This window comes from Heterodontus francisci, chromosome 23 (genome assembly GCF_036365525.1).
Source record: "Heterodontus francisci isolate sHetFra1 chromosome 23, sHetFra1.hap1, whole genome shotgun sequence".
NCBI lineage: Eukaryota > Metazoa > Chordata > Chondrichthyes > Heterodontiformes > Heterodontidae > Heterodontus > Heterodontus francisci.
The window spans coordinates 61,314,944-61,339,925 of NC_090393.1; the positions used below are offsets into that span (position 1 = coordinate 61,314,944).

The following is a 24,982-nucleotide window of genomic DNA, read 5'->3' on the forward strand; positions in this document are numbered from 1 at the left end:
CCAGTTCAAACACTTTCTCTCCAATTTAAAACTCTCAGTTCACACTCTAACTGCCAGTTAGTCATGTGACTAACTAGTCTGACCAAGTCTGATTGTGGATTGAATTGGAGCAGGGAGTAGCTCCTTTCTAAAAGCACTGTCTGTTAATATGCAAAAATGTCTTTCCAACCAGGGGCCTGGCAACCCTTGTAACAGGCCTTCTCTTCCCAGCAACAATTTGAAATTTAATGTCCATGTGGCAAAATTTATGTGCCTCATTCTTGGCAGTTGGGGTCCTGCATGGCACTGTTTTTATGTCTCTTATTAGTCTACTCTCACTCTCTTTTTTTCCTTTTATCAATTTCTTGGTCTTCCTTTTGCTGAATTCGCAAATCCTCCCAATCCTCAGGCTTCCTACTCTTTCTGGCAACAGGAGAAGCCTCTTCCCTTGATCCAACACTATCTTCAACTCTTGTTAGTAGCAGTTGAACCACTTTTTCCTTTTTTTTTGTGCCTTGAAAGGAATGTATATTTATTGCAACTTATGAATTAATTATTTAAATGCTGGCCATTGCTTGTCTAATCTAGTTTCCGAATTTACCTTAGCTAACTTGCTGCTCATATTTACGTAGTTCAGTTTGTTTAGATTTAAGACCCTCTTTTTGGACTTAACTAAATCACTTTCAAGCTCAATATAAAATTCCATCACATTATGGTTACTCTTCCCTAAAGGCCCCTTACAACAAGGTTATTAATTAATCCTTTCTCATTGCACAGTATTTGATCCAAAATAGCCTGTTCCCTGGTTCCTTGACATACTGATCTAGAAAACTATCTCGCATATATTCCGTGAACCTGTCCTCCGAACTAGTATTACAAATTCAGTTTGCCCAGACTAAATGAAAATTCAAGCTCCCCATGATTACTGTATTATCCTTGCACCTCTAATTTCCTAGTTTGTACTCTGCCCTACACTACAACTACTGTTGGGGGCGGGGGGGTGCTGTAAACAATTCTCACCAAGGTTTTCTGCCCTTTGCTGTTTCTTAGCTCTACCCAAATTGATTCTACTTCTTGATTTTTCTGAACTAAAATCCTTTCTCTCTATTTTTATCCCATTCTTTATTATCAGGGATACTCCTCCTTTTCCATTTCGCCAATCTCTTCTAAAATTTAAGTATTCTGAAATGTTTAGTTCCCGACAGAGGTCATTGCAGAGACGTACTTGCAATTAGATCAAATTTATTAATTTCTATCTGTACTATTAATTTACCCTATTTGTTATGACTACTTCGCACATTCAGATATAGTATCTTTAGCTTTAACTTTTTTTCTAAATTTCCCTGGCATCACCTTGGTCTCTAATGCCCTATTAAATTACCTTTGTTATTCCTGCTCCCTTCCTAACCCACTCTGCTTATTACTACCCAAGATGTTGCTCTGCGATAGAGCCATTATATTTCAGTTGCCCTTTCTACCGTCCTAGTTATTCAATTCACCAGGACACTGGTCCCAGCCTGTTTTAATCGAAACAGCTTCCTCTTTCCCCAGTGGCCTATGAAGCAAAACCCCTGCCTCCCATGCCACTCCTTTAGCCATGCATTTAACCTTTTAATCTGTTTGACCCTGTGGCACATGGCTCAACTAACAATCTTGAGATTATTATATTTGAGGTTCTGCTTTTAAATTTGACCTTAACTCCTTAAGCTCTCAGCAGAACATCATTCCTAGTTCTACTTATGTCTTCGGTTCTCCGTGACGGCAACTAGATCCTCCCCCTCACATCCAAGTTCTTCTCCAGCCGTGTCCTTAACTATTGCACTGGGCAGGCAACACAACCTTTGGAAGTACCAGCCGCGGCTGCAGCGAACATATCTGTTCCCCTAACTGTACTGTTCCCTACCACTACCACATTCCTTTTCACTCCCTCTCCTTGAATTGCCTCCTGCACAATGGTGCTGTGGTCAGTTTGCTCATTACCCTGCAATCCTTGTTCTCATCCACACAGGTAAGCAAATACCTCGTATCTATTGGTCAAAGTCCATCTCTGCATCCTGGATCCTCATACCTGCCTGACCCACAGTCACACCCTCTTGTTCCTAATCGACTCTAAAGTTCCACTTAACCAAAGGGACATGACTGCCTCCTGGAACAATGTGTCCCAGTACCTCGTCCCCCTTCCTGATGTTCTGCAGTGTCTGCAATTTGAACTCCAGCTCAACAAATCTGAGCCAAAGTTCTTCGAGCTGCAGATACCAACTGCAGATGTGGTTGTCCTGGATTGCAGTGCTCTCTACAAACTCCCACGTGCTGCAGTTTAACGGCACACCACCTGCACTGCTCTGTCTATCTCACCTTATTTATTTATTTGATTAGTTAATTAGTTATTTTTTTTAATTGAATTGATTATTTTAGTTTTAATTAATTGGTTTATCTAGTTTGTTACTAATTTAGTAAAGTAAAAGCAGCACCTCCTTCTCCCCTCTACACCAAATTCCCGACTTTAGCACACTTGTTAACGATGCACTGTGATCACTCTCTGCAGTACCAAATACTGTTTACTTGTTGTGGTCGGCTGTCCATCAATTTGAGGATGACATTTAGTCGAGGTCACTAGTTTCTGCCATGTGTCTTCAGGTGACCGAACAAACCGATTCTCAACCGACAGATCTTTGGCACATGGGGCAAGACGTCCCACGAGGTAGTGGGATCCAGAGTGCAGGATTTGCTTCCTTTTTTTTCCTTCTCTGCTGCTGCTCTGCCTCATCATTAAGGTGTTTGGACTCAAAGCATGATGCAGCATGATGGACAAGTTGTCAACATTTTGGACGATTGGTGGCAAGCTCCTCCCAGTCATCAATGTCAATGCTGCCGTGCTTCAAAGAGAGCTTCAGAGTGTCTTTAAAGCATTTTCTTTGTCCTCCCCTGGAACACTGACCATTTGTGAGTTGAGAAAACTGGACCTGGTGGGGAGAAGGTTTTCGGCCATCCGGACACAGTGTCCAGTCTATCGAAGTTGGTTTTGCAGGAGTTTTGCCTGAATGTATGTGGAGATGGCTTCAAGGAGGACACTAGCGTTTGTTCGGTCCTCCCATTGAATCCGGAGGATGGGCCGGAAGCATTGCTGATGGAATTTCTCTAGTGCTCTTATGTGTCGCTGATACACAGACCAGCTCTCACTGCAGTAGCAGGAGCATGGTGACAACAACTGCTCTGTACACTAGGACCTTTGTTGACTTGCGGAGGTCTTGGTTGTCAAACACTCGCTGCTGTAGTTTGTAGAATGCTGAGCTGGTGCATCTGATTCGGTGTTGGATCTCCTCATCAATGGTGGCCTTTTGGGAGAGGTGGCTGCCAAGGTATGGGAAGTGCTCAACATATTCCCAAGTCTTTCCTTCAAAATATATGGGAGCTGGAATATTTGGCTGACCAGGTGTGGGTTGATATGAGTTTTATTTTGGCAACATTCAAGGACTGGCCGAGTCTTTTGTATGCAGAATTGAAGAGATCGAGAGGGGCTTGCAAATCTGGTGCAGAGTGGGCAGCAAACTGTAGATCGTGTATGTCTTTAGTTTTGGTATGGAGGCGACTGAGGTTAAAGAGTTTTCCATTTAGGAATACTCACACCAGCTGATCTTACAGAGCTTATGACTCACATCCAAGTTACAACTGCTAACTCAGCTTCCTGCTGCATTAATTAACACCTATTCAGGCAACCACTTTCAGTTCCAAAAACAAGAAATGCTGGAATCACTCAGCAGGTCTGGCAGCATCTGTGGAAAGAGAAGCAGAGTTAACGTTTCGGGTCAGTGACCCTTCTTCGGAACTGACAAATATTAGAAAAGTCACAGATTATAAACAAGTGAGGTGGGGGTGGGGCAAGAGATAACAAAGGAGAAGGTGCAGATTGGACCAGGCCACATAGCTGACCAAAAGGTCACTGAGCAAAGGCAAACAATATGTTGATGGTGTGTTGAAAGACAAAGCATTAGTACAGATTAGGTGTGAATACACTGAATATTGAACAGCAGCAAGTGCAAACCTGAAGAAAAACAACCTGAAAAAAACCACTTTCAGTTGATTGACAGTTAACTGCTACTGACAGGCAGTTTCTGTTAACTAGTTATCTTAACTCACTTGCAGTTTCTTTTACAGTTTTTTTTTAAAGTTCTAAATGTTAAACTAAATTTCAGCTTGAGGAATATTTATCAGAGAATTCCCACTTGCACCAAATTCTCGACTTTAGCACTCTGTTAATGATGCACTCAATTCTATGATCATTCTGTGCTCCACACTCTTGGTTTGGGTAGTTGACTTGTATGTCGGGCATGTTTGTACTCTAGTGGGTTTCACCTCTCTCTTGGTTATTTGTACTGCACTTGGTTTAGGCATAATCCCATACTCATTCCGGGCATCATTCATTTCAATAAATCACAGCTGGATCCAGAACTATACTGAAATAAGATAAGTGTGTACAAAACTGCCTGTAGAAATGGCACCTTTTATGAGGTTTGGACGTGGATCAGATGAGGCTTTGACAGTTACAGTGAGAGGCCCTGACTTTGAAATTTCAATATGCTATTAAAATTCTCCACTATTGGAACAGGTGCCTATGTTTATTTTCCATGTTCAACCTTTCTCTCCGAAAAGAACTGACTCTTGTTGGGATTCAGTTTAACGAACCCCAATATTAATCTAATACCTTATCCAAAAAAAAAAAATCTTGTTTGAGCTGGCTGATGAGTTTCTCTTCCTGAGGTGAGGTACAGTAAAGCCAGTTGCAGCACCCTGACTGAGATCAACTTTCACAACCCGACCAAAATCAAGCTGGAAACCTTCAGGCCTGTACTTGTGTTCGTACCACACCTACTGAGCCACTGGGAAAGTTGCAATTTTTTTTGCATGTCAGTATCTTTAGAAAGGATTTAATCTATTCGTCACCTTGCCAATGGTAGTAACAAAAACGCATGGAGCTCTGTGCTGACACAGGATTTCAGAAGGCTACTCTTTCACCTTGGGCCTGGGTTTCAATCCAGGCTATATGGATGAGATAAATCAAAGTCTTTTTCTAGTTTCCAGAAGACCCTTGGGTGAAATGAGCTTGGAGCGAATCTGGTTCCTTGTGGGTGTGGGTACACAGGGCACACACAGACACACACATTGTGATTTCATACAGATCAGCATTAGGATTGGCTGGTGTTAGAAGCGGAAAAGTTCACAGTTGGTTAAAGTTGAGCCAGAGTAAAGATAAACCACAGCTTGCAGCCAGTTCTGTGGCCTCTGAGTGCCAGTGCCAGTTTTGAATTATGGGCTTTTCTTTTGGTTTGAGCAGTAAGTTAAAAGATTATCAACAGACATCTTTGGCTGTATATAGTGACACCATTGCTCTGGGTATGAAAGATAGATGCATGTGGGTAGGGATGTATGTGTGTTTGTCCAAAAGGAACTGTAAAATTATGAGTAACAGTTAAAACGCAAAAATGCCAGAAATACAATATCATCCAATCAACACCCAAAGGGAGAAAAATAATAAATTACCATTTTGGGTGGAGACCTGGAAATTGAAGGTGTGAGAACCCCCTTCAAAGGGTTGATCGAAACAGTGGACAACATCAGATAAAGGGTGGTGATGTATGCTCGCTGTCATCTCAAAGATGCAGCTAAGTCAAAGCGTTAGCCTGTCCTTTCTCTTGCTGATGGATCCTTTGTGTATTACCAGAATCTTTGCCATTTGTTTCAGATTTTATTTTTATTCATTTGCAGGATGTGGGTGTTGCCAGCATTTGCTGCTCATACTTAAATGCCTTTGAGAAGGTGGTGGTGAGCTGCCTTCTTGAACAGCTGCAGTCTGTGTGGTGAAGGTACTGTCACAGTGCTGTTAAGGGAGGGGAGTTCCAGGATTTTGACCCAGTGACGGTGAAGGAACAGTGATATATTTCCAAATCAGAATGATGTGCGTCTTGGAAGTGACTGTGCTTCCATGCATGTGCTGCCCTTGTCCTTCTAGGTGGTAGAGGTTGTGGATTTGGGAGGTGCTACCGAAGAAGTCTTGTTGGGCTGCTGCAATGTAGCTTGTAGATGGTACACACTGCAGCCACGTGCTCTAGTGGTGGAGGGACTGAATGTTTAAGCTGGTGGATAGGGTGCTGATCAAGCGGGGCGCTTTATCCTGGATGGTGTTGAACTTCTTGAGTGTTGGAGCTGCACTCATCCAGGCAAATGGAAAGTATTCTATCAAATTGCTAACTTGTGCCTTGTAGATGGTGGACAGGCTTTGAGGAGTCAGAAGGTGAGTCACTTGCCACAGAATACCCAAATTCTGACCTGCTCTTGTAGCCACAGTATTTATGTGATTGGTCCAGTTAAGTTTCTGGTCAATTGTAACCCCCAGAATGTTGAATTTGGGGGCTTCAGTGATGGTAATGCTATTGAACACCAAGGGGAGGTGGTTAGACTTTCTCTTGTTGGAGATGGTCATTGCCTGGCACTTGTGGGGTGTGAATGTTACTTGTCACTTGTCACTTATCAGCCCAAACCTGGATGTTATCCAGGTCTTGCAATATGTGACTATGAACTGCTTCATTATCTGGGGAGTTGTGAATGGAACCGAACACTGTACAGTCATCAGTGAACATCCCCACTTCTGACCTTATGATGGAGGGAAGGTCATTGATGAAACAGTGAAGCTGGTTGGGCCAAGGACACTACCCTGAGGTGCTCGTGCAGCGATGACCTGGGGCTGAGATGGTTGGTCTCCAACAACCACAGCAATCATCCTTTGCACTAGGTATGACTCCAACCAGTGGAGAGGATTTCCCCTGATTCCCATTTTTACTAGGGCTCCTTGATGCCACCTTCGATCAAATGATGTCTGGAACTGAGTTGTCCAGGCGGAACCCAGACTTTGTATTGATAAGTAAGTACTGCATGGTAGCACTATTGCTAAACCCCTCCATCACTGCATTCACAGTTCTTTCTTATCCCATGATGTTGGAGCATGGGTTAATTGGATGTAGATGCCTCAAGAATTAGAAGTCAGTGCATCAAATCTTTAGAATTAGCTGTATATTTTTTTGTTTTGTTCGAGATCTGTGTATGTCATAAATTCAGTGCGATGTAGCAGTAGCCATTTAAACTTCTTGTACTCTTGACATTTGAACTGTGCAGAAGAACCCAGTATCAATTCTGTCCTTCCAAACCTGCCTCTGGAGAGAGCATTTTTGACAGTGGAGTGAAGAACTGTGGGTATAGTTTTGTCACTGGTGGCAGTTGGGGGTGCAGTTTGAAGGGGTGACACTAGACATGTGTCAGAAATGCACACTAGACATGTGTCAGAACATTAGAACTCGTTGTCTTCATTTGACATTACATATACTTAAATTAAAGATACTTTTTTAATGGAAATTAGTAAACAATGAGGATGTTTAAAAGACGTCAGGAGGGCATGGACAGACTGGTAAAATAGGCAGATACATGACAGATGAAATAGAATGCAGAAAAGGTAGAATGAAGAGTGGCAATATAAATGAAATGGCACAATTTTAAAGGGGTTCAGGAACAAAGCGACCTATAGGTGTGTGTACACAGGTTTTTGAAGGTGGCAGGACAAGTTGAGAAGGCTGGTAAAAAGGCATATGGGATCCTTGGCTTTGTAAATAGAGGTATGGCATACAAAAGCAAAAAAGTTGTGCTAAACCTTTACAAAACACTGGCAAATTCTGAGCACCACTCTTTAGTAAGAATGTAATTGCCTTAGAAAGGAGATTTATTGGAATGGCATTAGAGATGAAAGACTTAATTCATCTTACAGCAGAAAAGGTTGAGGGGAGATTTGATAGAGGCATGCAAAATCTTGAAGGGGTTTGATAGAGTAAATAAGGAAAATCTGTTTTCAGTGGCAGAAGGGTCAATAAGCAGAGGCCACAGCTAAGGTGATTGGCAAAAGAACCTGAGACAATATGAGGAAACCTTTTTCTTTAAATGCAGTGAGTTATGATTGGGAATGCAGAGCCTAACAAGGGGCGGAGGCAGATGCAATAATAACTTTCAAAATGAGAGTGGATAAATGCTTGAAAAGTGAAAAATTTCTGGGCTATGGAGAAAGAGCAGGGGAATGGAACTAAACGGAAAGCTCTTTCAGAGAGCTGGCAAAGGTGGTATTCTATGAAATCTCTTTTCCCACCACCCCCCCCCCAAAAAGATCCCACAGTTAGATTCAAAATTTTTCCCCCTCACCATCCATCCTAAGGTGCCATCTTAGGATGCACCATGGCTCTTTGGCAGCATCTCAGAAACCCACCACCTGCACCATCTGGAAAGACGAGGGCAGCAGGCGCATACCAACATCATCCTGACTTGGACATATATTGCCATTCCTTCACTGTCACTAGGTCAAAATTCTGGGACTCTGAACAGCAATGTTGGAGTCCTTCAACACACGAACTGCAGCAGTTCAAATAGAAGGCTCTCCACTAGTTTCTCGGCAACTGAGGATGATCAATAAATGCCAGCCATGGCACTCTTGCCTAAATCCATAGAATTAATAAGAAAAACTTTCTCCAAGGTACTTGATCCTGTACAACTGAGGTGCACGTTTATTTGAAGTTGTCCCTATTGTGTGTGTATATATAGTATTTGTATGTGTGTGTATATTTAAAAAAATTCATCTTAAAATTAGCTAGGTGTTGAAATATATATATATTTTTTTTACAGACCGGATCACTTGAATGGCCACATCAAACAAGTTCACACCGCAGAGAGACCCTTTAAATGTCAGGTGAGTTGGTTGTTCGCCATTGTTCACCAAATTAGAACCAGAATAAGTAATAATGGCAAAAAGTCAAAGCTTAAGGTTCGTTATCTGAATGCACGCAGCATTTGTAACAAGATAGATGAGTTTACGGCACAAATAGAAATTAATGAGTCTGACTTGATAGCTATTAGAGATGTGGTTGCAGGGTGATCAAGACTGGGAACTTAATATTCAAAGGTATTCGACATTCCGGAAAAATAGGCAAAAAGGAAAAGGAGATGGGGTAGCTTTGTTAATAAAGGAAGGTATTAGTGCGGTGGTGAGTAGTGATATAGGTGCAGTAGATAGTGATGTGGAATTAGGTTGGGTGGAAATAGGGAGTAGCAAGGGGAAGAAGTCACAGGTGGGAGTCGTCGTCTATAGGCCCCTGAAGAGTTGCCTCACTAGGACCAAGTATACATCGGGAAATAACGGAGACATGTAAGAAGGGCGCGACAGTTGTCATGGGTGATTTTAATCTGCATATTGCCTGGACAAATCAGATTGGCAGAGGTAACATGGAAGACGAATTTGTACAGTGCATCAGGGATTGTTACTTAGAGCAATACATTGCAGAACCTACCAGGCAACGGGCTATTTTAGATCTAGTAATGTGTAAAGAGTTAGGATTAATAAGAGATATCGTAGTCAAGGATCCTCCAGGGGGTAGCGATCACAACATGGTAGACTTCCAAATTCAGTTTGAGGGCGAGCAACTCTGGTCTCAAACCAGTGTCCTCAACTTAAACAAGGGCAATTACAGAGGTATGAAGAAAGAGTTGTCTAAAGCGGGCTGGGAAAATAGACTAAGGGGAAGGTCGGTGGATGAGCAGTGGCAGACATTTAAGCAGATATTTCATAACGCTCAGCAAAGATTTATCCAGGTCAAAAAGAAGAACCCGTGAGAAGGATGAACCACTCGTGGTTAACAAAGGTGCTGAAGGAGACTATCCAATCAAAAACTAAGGCATACAAAGTGGTGAAAAATAGTGGTAGACCAAAGGATTGGAAATTTTTTAGGAACCAGCAGTGGATGACTAAAAAGCCAATAAAGCTGGAGAAAATTGATTATGAAAGTAAATTGGCAAGAAATATAAAAACAAACAGCAAGAGCTTCTACGGATATATAAAAAGAAAGAGAGTAGCTAAAGTGAGCATGGGGCCCTTGGAGGATGCGGCTGGAGAATTGATAATGGGGGACAGGGAAATGGCAGATAATTTTAACCAATATTTTGCATCAGTCTTCATGGTGGAGGACACTATAAGCATTCCACAGATAGCAGATAAGCAAGGAGCTAATGGGAAGAAAGATCTTGTAACAGTCTCTATCATGAAGGACAAAGTAGTTGACAGACTAATGGGACTAAAGGCAGGCATGTCACCAGGACCTGATGGCCTACATCCAAGGGCTTTAAAGGAAGTGGCTGCAGAGATAGTGGAGGCATTGGTCGAACTCACTGGATTAGTTTAGTTTAGTTTAGAGATACAGCACTGAAACAGGCCCTTCGGCCCACCGAGTCTGTGCCGACCATCAACCACCCATTTATACTAATCCTACACTAATCCCGTATTCCTATCACATCCCCACCTGTCCCTGTATATTTCCCTACCACCTACCTATACTAGGGTCAATTTATAATGGCCAATTAACCTATCAACCTGCAAGTCTTTGGCATGTGGGAGGAAACCGGAGCACCCGGAGGAAACCCACGCAGACACAGGGAGAACTTGCAAACTCCGCACAGGCAGTACCCAGAATCGAACCCGGGTCCCTGGAGCTGTGAGGCTGCAGTGCTAACCACTGCGCCACTGTGCCGCCCGATTCTGGGAGGGTCCCAGCGGATTGGAAAACCGCTGATGTGACGCCCCTGTTCAAGAAGGGAGGGAGACAAAAATCAGGAAACTCTCGGCCAGTCAGCCTAACATCGGTCATTGGGAAAATGCTAGAGTCCATTATTAAGGAAGAAATAGCAGGTTATTTAGAAAAGCTTAACGCAATCAGAGTCAGCATGGTTATGTGAAAGGAAAATCATGTTTGACAAATTTGCTAGAGTTCTTTGAGGATATAACAAGCAGAGTTGATGAAGGGGAACCAGTAGATGTAGTGTATTTAGATTTCCAGAAGGCATTCGATGAGGTGCCACATAAAAGATTATTGCACAAGATAGGAGCTCAAGATTGAGGGTAATGTATTGGCATGGATTGAGGATTGATTAACTCACAGAAGACAGAGTCGGGATTAATGGGTCTTTTTCAGGTTGGAAAGACGTAATTAGTGGAGTACCACAAGGATCAGTCCTAGGGCCTCAATTATTTACTATCTATATTAATGACTTGGAGGAGGGGGCAGAGTGTAATATATCCAAATTTGCTGATACAAAAATAGATGAGAGGGTATGTTGTGATGAGGACAGAAGGAATCTGCCAGGGGATATAGATTGATTGAGTGAGTGGACCAAAACTTGGCAGATGGAGTTTAATGTAGGAAAGTGTGCACTTTGGTAGGAAGAATCAAAAGGCAGACTATTATTTAAATGGAGAGAGACTTCAAAAAAAGTGTAGCACAGAGGTATCTGGGTGTTCTTGTGCATGAAACGCAAAAAGGTTAGCATGCAGGTGCAGCAAGTAATTAAGAAGGCAAATGGAATTTTGGCCTTTATTGCTAGGGGGTTGGAGTTTAAAAATAGGGAAGTCTTGTTACAACTGTACAGGGTGTTGGTCAGGTCGCACCTGGAGTACTGTGTACAGTTTTGGTCCCTGTATTTAAGAAAGGTTATACTGACATTGGAGGCAGTTCAAAAGAGATTCACTAGGCTGATTCATGGGATAAAGGAGTTGACATATCAAGAACGGCTAAACAGGTTAGGCCTTTATTCATTACAGGTTAGAAGAATGAGGGGTGATCTTATTAAAACGTACAAGATTCTGAGGGGGCTTGACAGGGTAGATGTTGAGAAGATGTTTCCACTAGTGGGGGATCTCGAACTAGGGGACATAGTTACAGAATAAGGGGACACTCATTTAAAACTGAGTTGCGAAGGAATTTCTTCTCTCTGAGGGTAGTGAATGTCTGGAATTCTCTACCCCAGAGAGTTGTGGAGGCTAGATCACCTGAAAGTATTTAAAAAGGAGGTAGATAGATTTTTGAAATATCGGGGAGTTGAGGACAATGAGGAGCTGGCCCATAAGAGGAGTTGAGGTCTGGGGCTGATCAGCCATGATCTTATTGAGTGGTGGGGCAGGCTTGAGGGGGGCCTGCTGCTATTTCTTGTGTTCTTATTTATACTGCAAAGGCCAAAGGTATGATAAATTTAGGTAACTCTATGCCTTTCCCTATAGCATGTGCTGTTATCTCTGCCAATGACACTCCCAGTGTGATGTGACAATGGGAGAGCTTCAACGAAAGCCTGGTCCTGTCTCCATCCAATATCCGCACATGCATGCTCTTCTACAGGAGCCACTGGATAGCAATCAGATTCAGGAACCCTGACATTAACTTTCCCTAGCTCAGGGGCACTAAAATCAATTCCAGCAATTTTACTCCTGTCCCGAACTAATTTCAGGTACCCATTATAGCCCAGAGTTGGAACCTGAGGTCTTCCTGGCTTCGACACATTAGTTCCATGTGGGGCAGGGAATTTGCCTACTGAACCAAAGGAAGAAGTGATATTATCTGTTTAATCTCTAAATGGTAATTTGAAATCCGATTATTCATGGGGTAAAGGACTTGCATTTATAAAGCGCCTTTCACAACCATCAGACATCTCATGATTACAGTCAGTGAAGTGCTTTTGTATGTTGTCAATGTTTTACTGTAGGAAACTCAGCAGCCAATTTGCACACAGTATGCTTCCACAAATAGCAATGTGATAATGACCAGGTAATATTTTTTGTGATGTTGATTTGATGGATAAATATTGGCCAGCACACGGGATAACATCCCTGCTATCTTCAAATAGTGCCATGGGATCTTTCACATTCACCTGAGAGGGCACACGCTGCCTTGGTTTAGTACTGGAGTGTCAGCTTTGATTTTTGTGCTCAAGTCCTTGAATGGGACTTGAACCCAAAACCTTCTGACCTAGAGGCGAGAGTGCTACCACCTGAGCCATGGCTGACGCCACCAATACGAACTGTTGGGCTGTCAGAACTATTTCCTTATTGTTCATGTGTTCCAACAGACCTGCGAAGCTTCCTTTGCAACCAAAGACCGCTTGCGCTCTCACTTGACATGCCATGAGGAAAAAGTCCCCTGTCAAGTGTGTGGGAAGTACCTACGTGCAGCTTATATGACTGATCATGTTAAAAAGCACAACGAAGGACCAAATAACATCTGCAACATCTGTAACAAAGGTAACTTTCTAAAAATAAGGTTAAGGATAAAAGACTAGTCACTTTTTAGATGGAAAGCCCAACCTGTTGTGCTAGTTACTTGAATTACAGGTTGATACTGTAGCGGTGTGCGTTCTTCTAATCTGATGTGTTATGCTGGTTTGAGGGTTTTGAGTCTTCAACTGCACTAAAAGGCGAAGCCAAAATAAAAACATTCAGTGATTTACATCATGGCTTAAACTGTGAAAGGTTCTTTGTGGTAAAATTGGAAAACCAACTAAAGCATGGATGCTTTTGTATTTGGAAGGATGTAATTAACCTTCGTGTAATTTAAGTCGTGTCTAACATTAGCCTGGACTGTTTATGAAATATATGTAGCATTTCAAAGTGTCACATATGCAACATATTTATCACACATAAACCCAATTAGCTCAAATATGCATTTGGAAATCGTTGTTAACTGACATTGCTGATTGAAAAGAAGAAACCTCCAAAACAAAGTAGCATCACCAACTGCCAATGAACAACTGGTAAATAGAAGGGGCAAACAAAGAGATTGATCAAAAATATGTTCTGAAAATATGTTTGGCTACAGTTAAAAATTTTTTTTAAATACTTTGAATTTTGTGTACAGAAGGAACAATTATAAACTGATCACTGATACAATCACTACAGGTTTCCCATGTTAGTTTTTTAAAAAGAAATTTACCCCTAAGTTTAGACATAGTTATTCTCTTTAATAAAAACAGGAAGTGCTGGAAATACTCAGCAGGTCTGGCAGCATTTGTGGAGGGAGAAACAGAGTTAGTGTTTCAGGTCTGTGGCCTTTCAGCAGAACTAATCAGAATTAATCAAACATTTAAGAAGCAATTAATAATTGGATGTCATGACCACCAGATGGGGGCAGGGTGAAGGTAAAGGGTCTTTCTGGGAGATTGTTGAGATGGCTGCATGGTTTTGCCAATCCATATCTATCTTGTAAAATATTGAGAAATGAACTGGGATTTGACTGATGACTTGTGACTTAATTTGTCTGTTTCAATCTGCAACATCTGGTCCAAAAGATCATTTAGTTCTGGAATAACTTTATTTTCACCCCTTCATCTCCAATTGTAGCTTTCTTCGCAAAGTAAGTGGTGTTGATGGAAAACAATAATTTTAGTCTGTTTTCTTCCTGGTTTTAGTTGATGAAAGCAACACTGCACCATTCAGTTCCATACAATGCTAGACTACCATCATCCCACAGATGTTGTGACCTTCTCTATCAGTCCTTAAAAAAAAACCCTAGATTACACCAGTTTGTTATTTTCCTGCAGATTAACAATTTGTTCTTCTCCTTCCATCACTCTTTCTCTTAATTGGGACAGAGCTTTCAAGTTGCATAGTTGCAAGCACAGTTTGTCTCCAAGCTGACTTTCTGTGGTAAAAAAGATTTGTGCTTATATAGCGCTTTTCACAACCACCAGACATCTCAAAGTGCTTTTCTGCCAATTAAGTACTTCTGAACTGTAGTCACTGTTGTAAAGTAAGAAATGTGGCGGACCGTGAGGAACATAACCAGAAATAGGAGCAGGTGTAGGCCATTTAGCCCTTTGAGCCTGCTCCGCAATTCAGTGAGATCATGGCTGATCTTCTACTTCAACACCATTTTCCTCCACTATCCCCATATTCCTTGATGTTTTTAATATGTAGAAATCTATCGATCTCAGTCTTGAACAAACCCAACAATTGAGTCTCCACAGCCCTCTGGGGCAGAGAAATCCAATGATTCACCACCCTCTAAGTGAAGAAATTCCTCCTCATTTCAGACCTAAATGGCCTTCCCCTTATTCTGAGACTCTGTCCCCGGTTCTAGACTTCCCAGCCAGGGGAGATATCGTTCCTGCATCCACCCTGTCAAGCCCTGTAAGAATTTTGTATGTTTGAATGCGATCACCTCTCATTCTTCTAAACTCCAGAGAATAAAGGCCCAGTTTATTTAATCTTTCCTCATAGGACAATCCCTCCATCCCAGGAATTAGTTTGGTGAACCTTCATTGCACTCCCTCTCTATGGCAAGTGTATCTTTCCTTAGGTAAGGAGACCAAAACTGCACACACTGCTCCAGGTGTGGTCTCACCAAGGCTCTATATAATTACAGTAGGACATCTTTACTCTATACTCAAATCCTCTTGTAATAAAGGCCAACATATCATTTGCTGCCTTAATTGCTTGCTGTAGCTGCATGTTGGCTTGCAGTGACTCATGAGCAAGTACACCCAAGTCCCTTTTGAAGTTCAACATTTCCCAGCTTCTCACCATTTAAGGAATACTCTGTATTTCTGTTTTTCCTACCGAGGTGGATAACCTCACATTTCTCCACATTGTATTCCATCTGCCATAATTTTGCCCCCTCGCTTAGCCTCTCTAAATCCTCTTGAAGCATCTTTGCATCCTCCTCACAACTCACACTTCCATCTAGTTTTGTGTCATCTGCAAACTTGGAAATATTGCATCTAATCCCCACATCCAAATCATTGATCAAGATTGTGAATAGCTGGGGCCCAAGCACTGATCCTTACGATGCCCCACTAGTCACAGCCTGCCAACCTGAAAATGATCCATTTATTCCTACTCTGTTTTCTGTTCGTTAACCAGTTCTCAATCCATGCCAGTATATTCCCCCCAATCCCATGTGCTTTAATTTTGTTTACTAACCTCTTGTGTGGAACCTTATCAAAAGCTTTTTGAAAATCTAAATATACCACATCCACCAGTTCCCCCTTATCTATTTGCTAGTTACATCCTCAAAAAAACTCCACCAGGTTTGTTCAACATGATTTCCCTTTCATAAATCCATGTTGACTCTGCCCAATCCTACCGTTATTTTCTAAGTGTCCTGTTATCACATCCTTTATTATAGATTCTAGCATTTTCCCTACAACAGATGTTAGACTAACAGGTCAGTCGTTCCCCATTTTCTCTCTCCCTCCTTTCTCTAATAGTTGGGTTATAATTGCCACCTTCCAATCTGCTGGAACCATTCCAGGGTCTATAGAATTTTGAAAGATGACCACCAATGTATCTACTATCTACAGCCACCTTTTTCAACACTCTGGGATGTCGATCATCAGGTCCAGGGGATCTATCTATTTTAAGTCCTACTAATTTCTCTAGTACTTTTTTTTTTACTAACATTAATATCTTGCAGTTCCTCGTTTACACTAGTCCCTTGATTCTCCATTGTTTCTGGGAGATTTTTAGTATTTTCCTCCATGAAGACAGACACAAGGTATTTGTTTAATTTCTCTGCCATTTCCTTATTCTTCATTATAAATTCTCCTGACTCCACTTATAATGGGCTCTCATTTGTTTTTACTAATTTTTTCCTTTTTACATACCAATAGAAGCTTTTACAGTGCATTTTTATGTTTCTGGCTAGTTTATTTTCATTCTATTTTCCCTTTCTTAATCTTTTTCTTGGTCCTCCTTTGTAGAATTCTAAAATGCTCATAATCCTCAGGCTTACCCTTTTTTTGGGCAACTTTATATGCCCCTTCCTTTGATCTAATACAATCATTGATTTCTTTCATTAGCCACGGTTGGAACATTTTCCTTGTTGGGGTTTTGTGCATTAGAAAAATTTATTTTTGTTGTAAACTATGTATTCTTTAAATATTAGCAATTGCCTCTCTACTGTCATACCTTTTAACCTAATTTCCCAATCCACCATAGTCAATTTGCCCCTCATACCTTTGCTTAGATTTAAGACCCTAGTTTCTGATCAAACTGCATCACTTGCAAACTTTAATATAAAATTCTATCATATTATGGTCACTCTTTCCTAAAGGCTCCTCCACAACAAGATTATTAATTAGCCCTTATTGCGAATGCTGTGGGCATTCAGATACAGACCCTTAATTCAGTTTTCTTTTACTGGTTTTGTAGACTCTGGCCTAATCTGCTGGCACACGCTTAAGTTTGCGATCACTGTCCCCTCCTGCAATACTCTATTATTACCTTTATTGCTACATTGATCTATTGCCTTGTCATTTCCCTTTAATTTATTCAATCTTCCCCTACATAATCCCTTTCCTCCTCTGTTTAGTTTAAAACTCTCTCTACTTCCCTAGTTATATGACTTGCTAGAACACTGGTCCCAGCACGGTTCAGGTGAAATCTGGTACAGCCCCACTTTCCGTAGTACTTCCATCTAGTTTTGTGTCATCTGCAAACTTGGAAATATTGCATCTAATCCCCACATCTAATCCCCACGGTGCCAGTGCCCCGTGAACTGGAACTGGAACCCACTTCTCCCACACTAGTTTATGAGCCATGCATTCATCTCTCTAATCTTATTTACGCTATTGCAATTTACACATGGCTCAGGTAATAATCCAGAGATTATTACCTTTGAGGTTCTGCTTTTTTAATTTAGTGCCTAGCTCCTCATACTGCCTATGCAGAACCTCTTTCCTAGTCCTATGTCGTTGGTACCTACATGGACCACGACAACTGGATCTTCCACCACACCCCCATCCCACCCTCCAAACCACTTCATGTTCCTCTCCAGGCCTGAGCAGATGTCCCGAACCTTGGCACCAGGTAGGCAACACAGCCTTCTGGATTGTTGTTCTCGGCTGCAGAGAACAGTGTCTATCCCCTGACTTTACTGTCCCCTACTACCACTAAATTCCTTTTAACTCCCCGCCTCCCCACCCCTCCCACTTGAATGGCTTCCTGTGCCATGGTCAGTCTGCTCATCCACAGTATAGCCCTCGCTCTTGTCCATACAAGCTGCAAGGACCTTGAACTTGTTGCTCAATTGCAAGGGCTGAGGCTCCTCCACTCACACCTTCTCGATCCCCTTACCTGCCTGACTCGCTGTCACACCCTCCTGTCCCTGAACACTGAACAAATCAGACAACCCTATCCGAAGGGGTGTAACTGCCTTCTGAAACAAAGTATCCAGGTAACTTACCCCCTCCCTCATGCATTGTAATGTCTGCAACTCAGCTTCCAGCTCACTAACTCTGTGCTGAAGCCGCAGATGCTTACTATAGATGTGGTTGCCATGGATTGCAGTGGTATCCAGGAGCTCCCACATGCTGCAGCCGCGATACATCACCTGTCATCCCATCTTTGTTGTGTTAATTAAATTTATTTTTCTTAATTAATTTATAGTTCCCCTCTTCAAACTCATTCACTCACCAAACTCCCCACTTCACACTCTGTGCACTCAAGCAGCACTGAGATCCCTGTGTTTATACTCTCTGCAAGACAATGATGAGTCAGCTCTGCTAGAGTTCAGAAACCAGTTTAAGCTAGCTGAGAGCTTGTATATCCCTGTTTAAGACTGGAAGAAACTTAACTTGCCTCTTAACTTAAACAGTAATTTTAGTTAATTGCTAAATGTAAACAAAAACTAGACTTTAGAGAGATTAATCCTTAAGATCCCCTCACTCATCAAACTCTCGACTTCACACTCTGTGTACTCAAGCAGCACTCAGTGCAGACCAAGATGATGTGGAACTTCAAAAGGACATAAACAAGTTGGTGGAATGGGCAGACAAGTGGCAGATGAAGTTCAATGCGGAGAAGTCTGAAGTGATTCATTTTGGTAGGAAGAACATGGAGAGACGTAACAAAATAAAGGGTACAACTCTAAAGGGGGTATAGGAGCAGAGGGACCTGGTATATATGTGCATAAGTCATTGAAGGTAGCAGGACAGGTTGAGAGTGCGGTTAATAAAGCATACCGTATCCTAGGCTTTATTAATGGGACATAGAGTACAAGAGTAAGGAGGTTATGTTAAACTTGTAATAAACACTAGTTCTGCCTCAACTGGAGTATTCCTTCCAGTTCTGGGAGCCCATTTAAGGAAGATATGAAGGCATTGGAGAGAGTGCAGTAAAGGTTCATGGGATTGATTTCAGGGATGAGGAACTTCATTTACAAAGATAGATTGGAGAAATTAAGATTGTTTCCTTGGAGAGGAGAAGACTGAGAGGAGATTTGATTGAGGTATTCAAAATCATGAGGGGCCTGGACAGAGTAGATAGGGAAAAACAATTCCCACTCATAAAAGGATCAAGGACAAGAGGGCACAGATTTAAGGTAATTGGCAAAAGAAGCAATGGCAACACGAGGAAAAACTTTTTCGAGCAGCGAGTGGTTCAGATTTGGAATGCACTGCCAGAGAGTCCGGTGGAGGCAAGTTCAATCGAGGCATTCAATATGGAATTCGGCTGTTATCTGAAATGGAAAATGTGCAGGGTTATGGGGATAAGGTGGGGGAATGGCACTAAGTGAATTGCTCATTTGGAGAGCCGGAACAGACACGATGGGCTGAATGGCCGCCTCTTGTGCTGTAACGATTCCGTGATTATGATGCAAAGTAGGTAAGTTCCTATCTTGTGTGATGTTGCTGAGATTTTGGAGCACGCAGCACCTATTCAAAGCTGGTTTAGAACCCATTTTTATTCTGGTTCATGTGGCTGTATTGGTCTTTCACAATCCATTAGTTTGGTTCAGGGGTTATGGGGTGTTGCCCATTGATGCCCTGTTTTATGCAAATATTTGGACGTTATGCCCATCCAGGCCTATATAGGTTCTCAGATTGGACCCTGATTTATTTGTGCACAACTGAATGTGGCCACTGTTAAAAGCTGCTTGAATAGATGATCATAAACTCTGCATTACTTTTAGTGTTAAGTTTGATTTGCAGAGTTGGTGAGCTGAAAATCTTATTGCAGATTTAGCCGTACTTAATTTGCCATTTTTATGAGAAGAGCTTTGAGCTCACAGTTGCTTCTCAGTTTCATTTGGATCAAGCAATTGTGCCTATTATGCCTCTTGTATGAAGAAATTTCAAATTATAATTATCAATTTTCTACAGTGCAAAGACACTTGGCAATTGGTGACGAGTAGCAGATAGCTAATCGGGTGGTTGTGTGCCTTCTGCACTGTTACTATCTTGTAGAGCAGCAGCCCAGCAAGTAATTGTAAGTTATTTCATGGCCACTTTCTGGGCTTATCTCATCTTAAGATTTACAGTACTGTTGCATTTAGTAATCTTACATTTACTAAGCGTCACTGACGAGATTTGACTGCTACTCAAGTTCATCCTGTAGCTGATGTTACTGCTCTTCTGCAGGGCGTCCCTCCACTCTTTACTGAATTGTATGATTTTAATATGCTCCTCTAGTGTGAGCAGGTTCTTATGTCACACAGTCTGCCTCTTGCTTTATCCAGAGGTGATTGGTTACCATTTCCAAACAAAAAAAATGGTGCTAAGTTTACAAAGCTTCTTGACTTTAACTGTATCTGTTTACTAGTCTAACTCCATAACTTTATACAAAGACAAAAATATTTAAGTATGATGCTGAGCTTGCTGTTAAAGATAATGGGGAAAAGTAGAGCTCTTATGTCTCCAGTTCTGTGTAGCAGCCAGTAAGTGCTGTAAAGTGCCTCAATAGGTCTGAGAGAGATCTTGTCCCCATTTAATTAGTTTTGTTTATCCCAGTGGAATCTGATAACTTTTTAACCCTCAAATTTAGTTTCTGTGAATTTTATACTCAAGATGAGGGATGTTCGTACTTGGGAATGAAGCATTTTCTTTGGAGCACCCAGTGTTGACTGAAGCATTCCCAGGTCATATATGTGACTTTTAGATGCAGAGGAAAGTTCCCCCTACACTGCCCTAACAACGTTTACTGGCCCCTAACTCAGAAGAGTGCCCCCATTTCACCAGTGTGACATTCTCTCTTTCCCATACCAGCCAACCTGAGGCCTTGGAGTGAAATTCATGTTTGACCAAATTTGGATTTTTGAGTGTAATGGCAAAGAATCAAACAAAGCATCTGTTTCGTAACTATAACCACGGTACTCAACTTGGGAGCAGTAGAGGTTATGTTTCCAGTATGTGGAGGGTGTGAATGCAGAACTTTTGAGAGTGGGATTTTTTTTTATTTAAAAAAAAAAGGAAAGACTTCCATTTAAGTAGCGCTTTTCACAACCACCGGATATCTTAAAGTGCTTTACAGCCAGTGAAATACCTGTTGAAGTATAGTCACTGTTGTAGGAAATGCTGCCGCCAATTTGTGCACAGTAAGCTCCCACAAGCAGGAATGTTTTAATGTTTGTGTAATGTTGATTGAGGGATAAATATTGGCCAGGACACCGAAGATAGCTCCCCTGCTCCTCTTCGAAATGGTGTCATGGGATCTTTTACGTCCACCTGAGAGAGCAGGGCAGACAGGGCCTTGGTTTAACGTCTCATCCAAAAGACAGCACCTCTGACAGTGCAGCACTCCCTCAGTACTGCACAGGTGTGTCAGCCTCGATTCTTGTGCTCAAAACCTGGAGTGGGACTTGAATGCAGATCTCTGTGCCTCAGAGGTGATAGTGCTACCAAACAAGCCATGGCTGACACACTGGTTAATCATACAACAGTGACCCAACTCCAGCAGAAGCCAGTATTTCTAGATGTATCTGATTAGTGAGGATTTATTTTGCAGCACTGTGGAGACCAAGGCTAAATCATGCAGCACTGCAGAATGCAGTTTAATATCCTCGTGTGCATTGTGAATACAATATTGGTTAATTGAGGCTTTGCCGAGATAGGTTGAAGTGATGGAATGCTGGGTACTTTTCTATTATACTTGAGAGTATATACCTTTCTCACGCCACCTAGAGTGTGGCCAAATGAGTTTCTGTCCAACCACAGCCAGTGTCACTGTTAATTAACGACCAGGAGACACACAAGCACTGAAGGCACCTGTCCAATTTGCCTTGGTCATGGGCGATTCAAAGCCACTGCTTGGAACTTTCTTGCAGCATTCAACATCATTGTAATCTGCTGGATTCTTAAAAAAATCACTTCTATAGGAAGCTGAGCTTTATCCTGGTGTAGTGTTAGGAAAATAATCACCCTGTGCCTAATTTAAAAAGAAAGTATTTGGTAGCTTTTCTTCCCCCCCCCCCCCCCCATCAAGGTTATGATCTGTCCAGCCTCCCAGTAAGAACCCCCAAACTTTGTATTTCCAAGATTGGGGAACGTGGAGGTGTGGCATTTTCTCAGTGCAGCAGTTGGTTGGACATTATATTGTGAAGCATAGTGTTTCTGTGTCTAGTTGTGAAACACTGAGGAAATGGTGGCCTGGCTGGGAGCTAAAACGCCACATGGTTACGTTATTGAAAAAAGTAATGTAAACATCATTACTTTGTTTTACAAAAAAAAATTGATAGGGCCATGCTTTTCCTGAAATAAGTCTTCAGTCAGTGTAAACAGAAGGAAATAAATTGTAACCCTTTCAGAGCCTAGTAGCCCATAATGAAAGGCAACCAATTGATATTTGGGCTGTTTGGGTAATACACTGACATCCTCAACTGGTTTGTATATAAATTTCCTTTGACATGTTTGATGTTTTGTGAGTTTGAGTATGATGTAAGAAGGTGTGCCTATTCCTTCAAATATGTTGTAATCTTTTATTTGGGAGATCACTTTGAATTCCAGTTGCAGCCTTAGAACACAGCAAGTATAGACACCATGTGCGACTGGAATATATGGAAACAGCATTAATTCATTCAAAGTTTGTGTTGCAGCATCTGAATGAAGATGTGATTCATTTCTCAAGCTGGCCTTGATGTAGAGTTAAACGAATACATAGCCTTGGACTACCGATCAAAACATGGATTGCACTGCAATGATCCTGAGCCAGTGTGACGTGGGTGCTCAGCTGTTCGTCAATCATGATTTCCCTTTCATAAATCCATGTTGCCTATGCCCAGTCAAATCATTATTATCCAAGCGTCCATTTATAACATCCTTTAGAATATATTCTAGCATTTTCCCTACTACTGATGTAAGGCTAACAGGTCTGTAGTTCCCTGTTTTCTCTCTCCCTCCATCCCTTAAATAGTGGAGTGACATTTGCTACCTTCCAATCTTCAGGAATTATTCCAGAATCTATATAATTTTGGATGATCACCAGTGCATCCACTATCTCCATAGCTACCTCTTTCAACACTCTGGGATGTAGAATATCAGGTCCCGGGGACTTATCAACCCTCAGCCTCATTAATTCCTTCTCTTTACTAATTCAATTCCTCATTTTCCCTATTTCCTTGGATCTCTAATTCTGGGAAGTTTCTGGTATCTTCCTCAGTGAAGACAGACACTAAGTAATCATTAGCTTTTTCTCTATTCCCCATTATAAATTCTCCTGACTGCCTGTAATGGACCCACATTTGTCTTAGCCAAACGTTTCCGTTTTACGTACCTATAGACGCTTTTACAGTCCGTTTTTATGTTTTTTGCTAGTTTACATTCATATTCCATTCTCCCTTTCTTGCTCCTCCTTTGCTGTATCCTAAAAACCTCCCAATCCTTGGGTTTACTACTATTTCTGACAACTTTATATGCCTTTTCTTTTAAGCTTAGACAATCCTTAATTTCCTTTGTTAGCCGCAGTTGACTGCCTTTTTCTTTGGGGTTTTTGTGCCTTGAAAGAATGAATAGTTGCTGTAAACTATGTAATAATTCTTTAAAGACTATCCATTGCCTATGTACTGTCATACCGTTTTAATGTATTTTCCCAATCGACCTCAGCCAATTTGCCCCTCATATCTTCATAATTTCCTTTGTTCAAATTTAACACCCTGGCTTCAGATTGAGCTACCTCACTTTCAAACATAATGTAAAATTCTATATTATTATGGTTACTCATCCCTAAAGGGCCTTTTACAACAATATTATTAATTAATCCTTTCTCATTACATGATACTGGTTCTCAAATAGCCTGTTCTCTAGTTGGTTCCTCAACATACTGCTCTAGAAAACCTTAGAAAAGTTACAACACAGCAAGAGACCATTCAGCCCATCGTGTTTGCGCCGGCTGAAAAAATCTAGCCGCCCATTCTAATCCCATCTTCCAGCACCTGATCCGTAGCCTTGCAGGTTATAGTACCTCAGGTGCATGTCCAGGTAGCTTTTAGAAGAGTTTAGGGTTTTTGCCTCCACCACCGATCCAGCAAGTGAATTCCAGGAACCCACCACCTTCTGGGTGAAAAAGTTTTTTCCTCATGTCCCCTCTAATCCTTCTACCTTAAATCTATGCCTCCTGATAATTGACCTCTCTGCTAGGGGGAACAGATCCTTCCTGTCTACTCTATCTAGGCCACTCATAATTTTGTACACCTCAATTAAGTCACCCCTCAGCCTCCTCTGTTGTAAGGAAAACAACACTAGCCGATCCATTCATTCCTCATATCTGCAACTTTCAAGCCCTGGCAACATTCTTGTAAATCTCCTCTGTACTCTCTCCAGAGAAATTATGTCCTTCCTGTAATGTGATGACCATAAATGTACGCAGTAATCCAACTGTGGCCTAACCAGCGTTTTATACAGTTCCAGCATTACATTCCTCCTTTTGTATTCTATACCTCGGCCAATAAAGGAAAGCATTCCATATGCCTTCTTCATCACTCCAGCTATCTGTCCTGCCACCTTCAGGGAGATGTGAACATGCACTTCAAGGTCTCTCCCTTCTATCCCTCTCAATATTCTCATGTTTATTGTGTATTGCCTTGCTTTGTTTGCCCTCCCCAAATGCATTACGTCACACGTCTCCAGATTGAATTCCATTTGCCACTTTTCTGCCCACTCAACCAAACCATTTATATCATTCTGGAGTTCACAGCTATCCTCTTCTTGATCACCAACACAGCCAATTTTTGTGTCAGCTGCAAATTTCCCAATCATGCCTCCCACATTTCAGTCCAAATCATTAATATATACCACAACAGCAAGAGACCCAACGCTGAGTCCTGTGGAACGCCACTGGAAACCGCTTTCCGTTCGCAAAAACATCCGTCAACCACTACCCTTTGTTTCCTGT

General features: G+C 41.7%; 1 protein-coding gene across 5 annotated transcripts in view; it reads left to right on the forward strand.

The window, feature by feature from the left end:
• Window positions 1-24,982, forward strand: part of patz1 (POZ/BTB and AT hook containing zinc finger 1) — a 112,552-nt gene that overhangs the window by 45,617 nt on the left and 41,953 nt on the right. For all 5 annotated transcript variants that reach the window (XR_010977299.1, XR_010977300.1, XR_010977301.1 and 2 more), the window contains exons 2-3: window positions 8,692-8,755; window positions 12,952-13,123. Coding sequence is in view for 1 of the 5 variants with exons in the window: in XM_068055399.1 (XP_067911500.1) it covers window positions 8,692-8,755; window positions 12,952-13,123 (236 nt within the window). In the remaining 4 variants the exon portion in view is untranslated. The remainder of the gene's footprint in view (window positions 1-8,691; window positions 8,756-12,951; window positions 13,124-24,982) is intronic.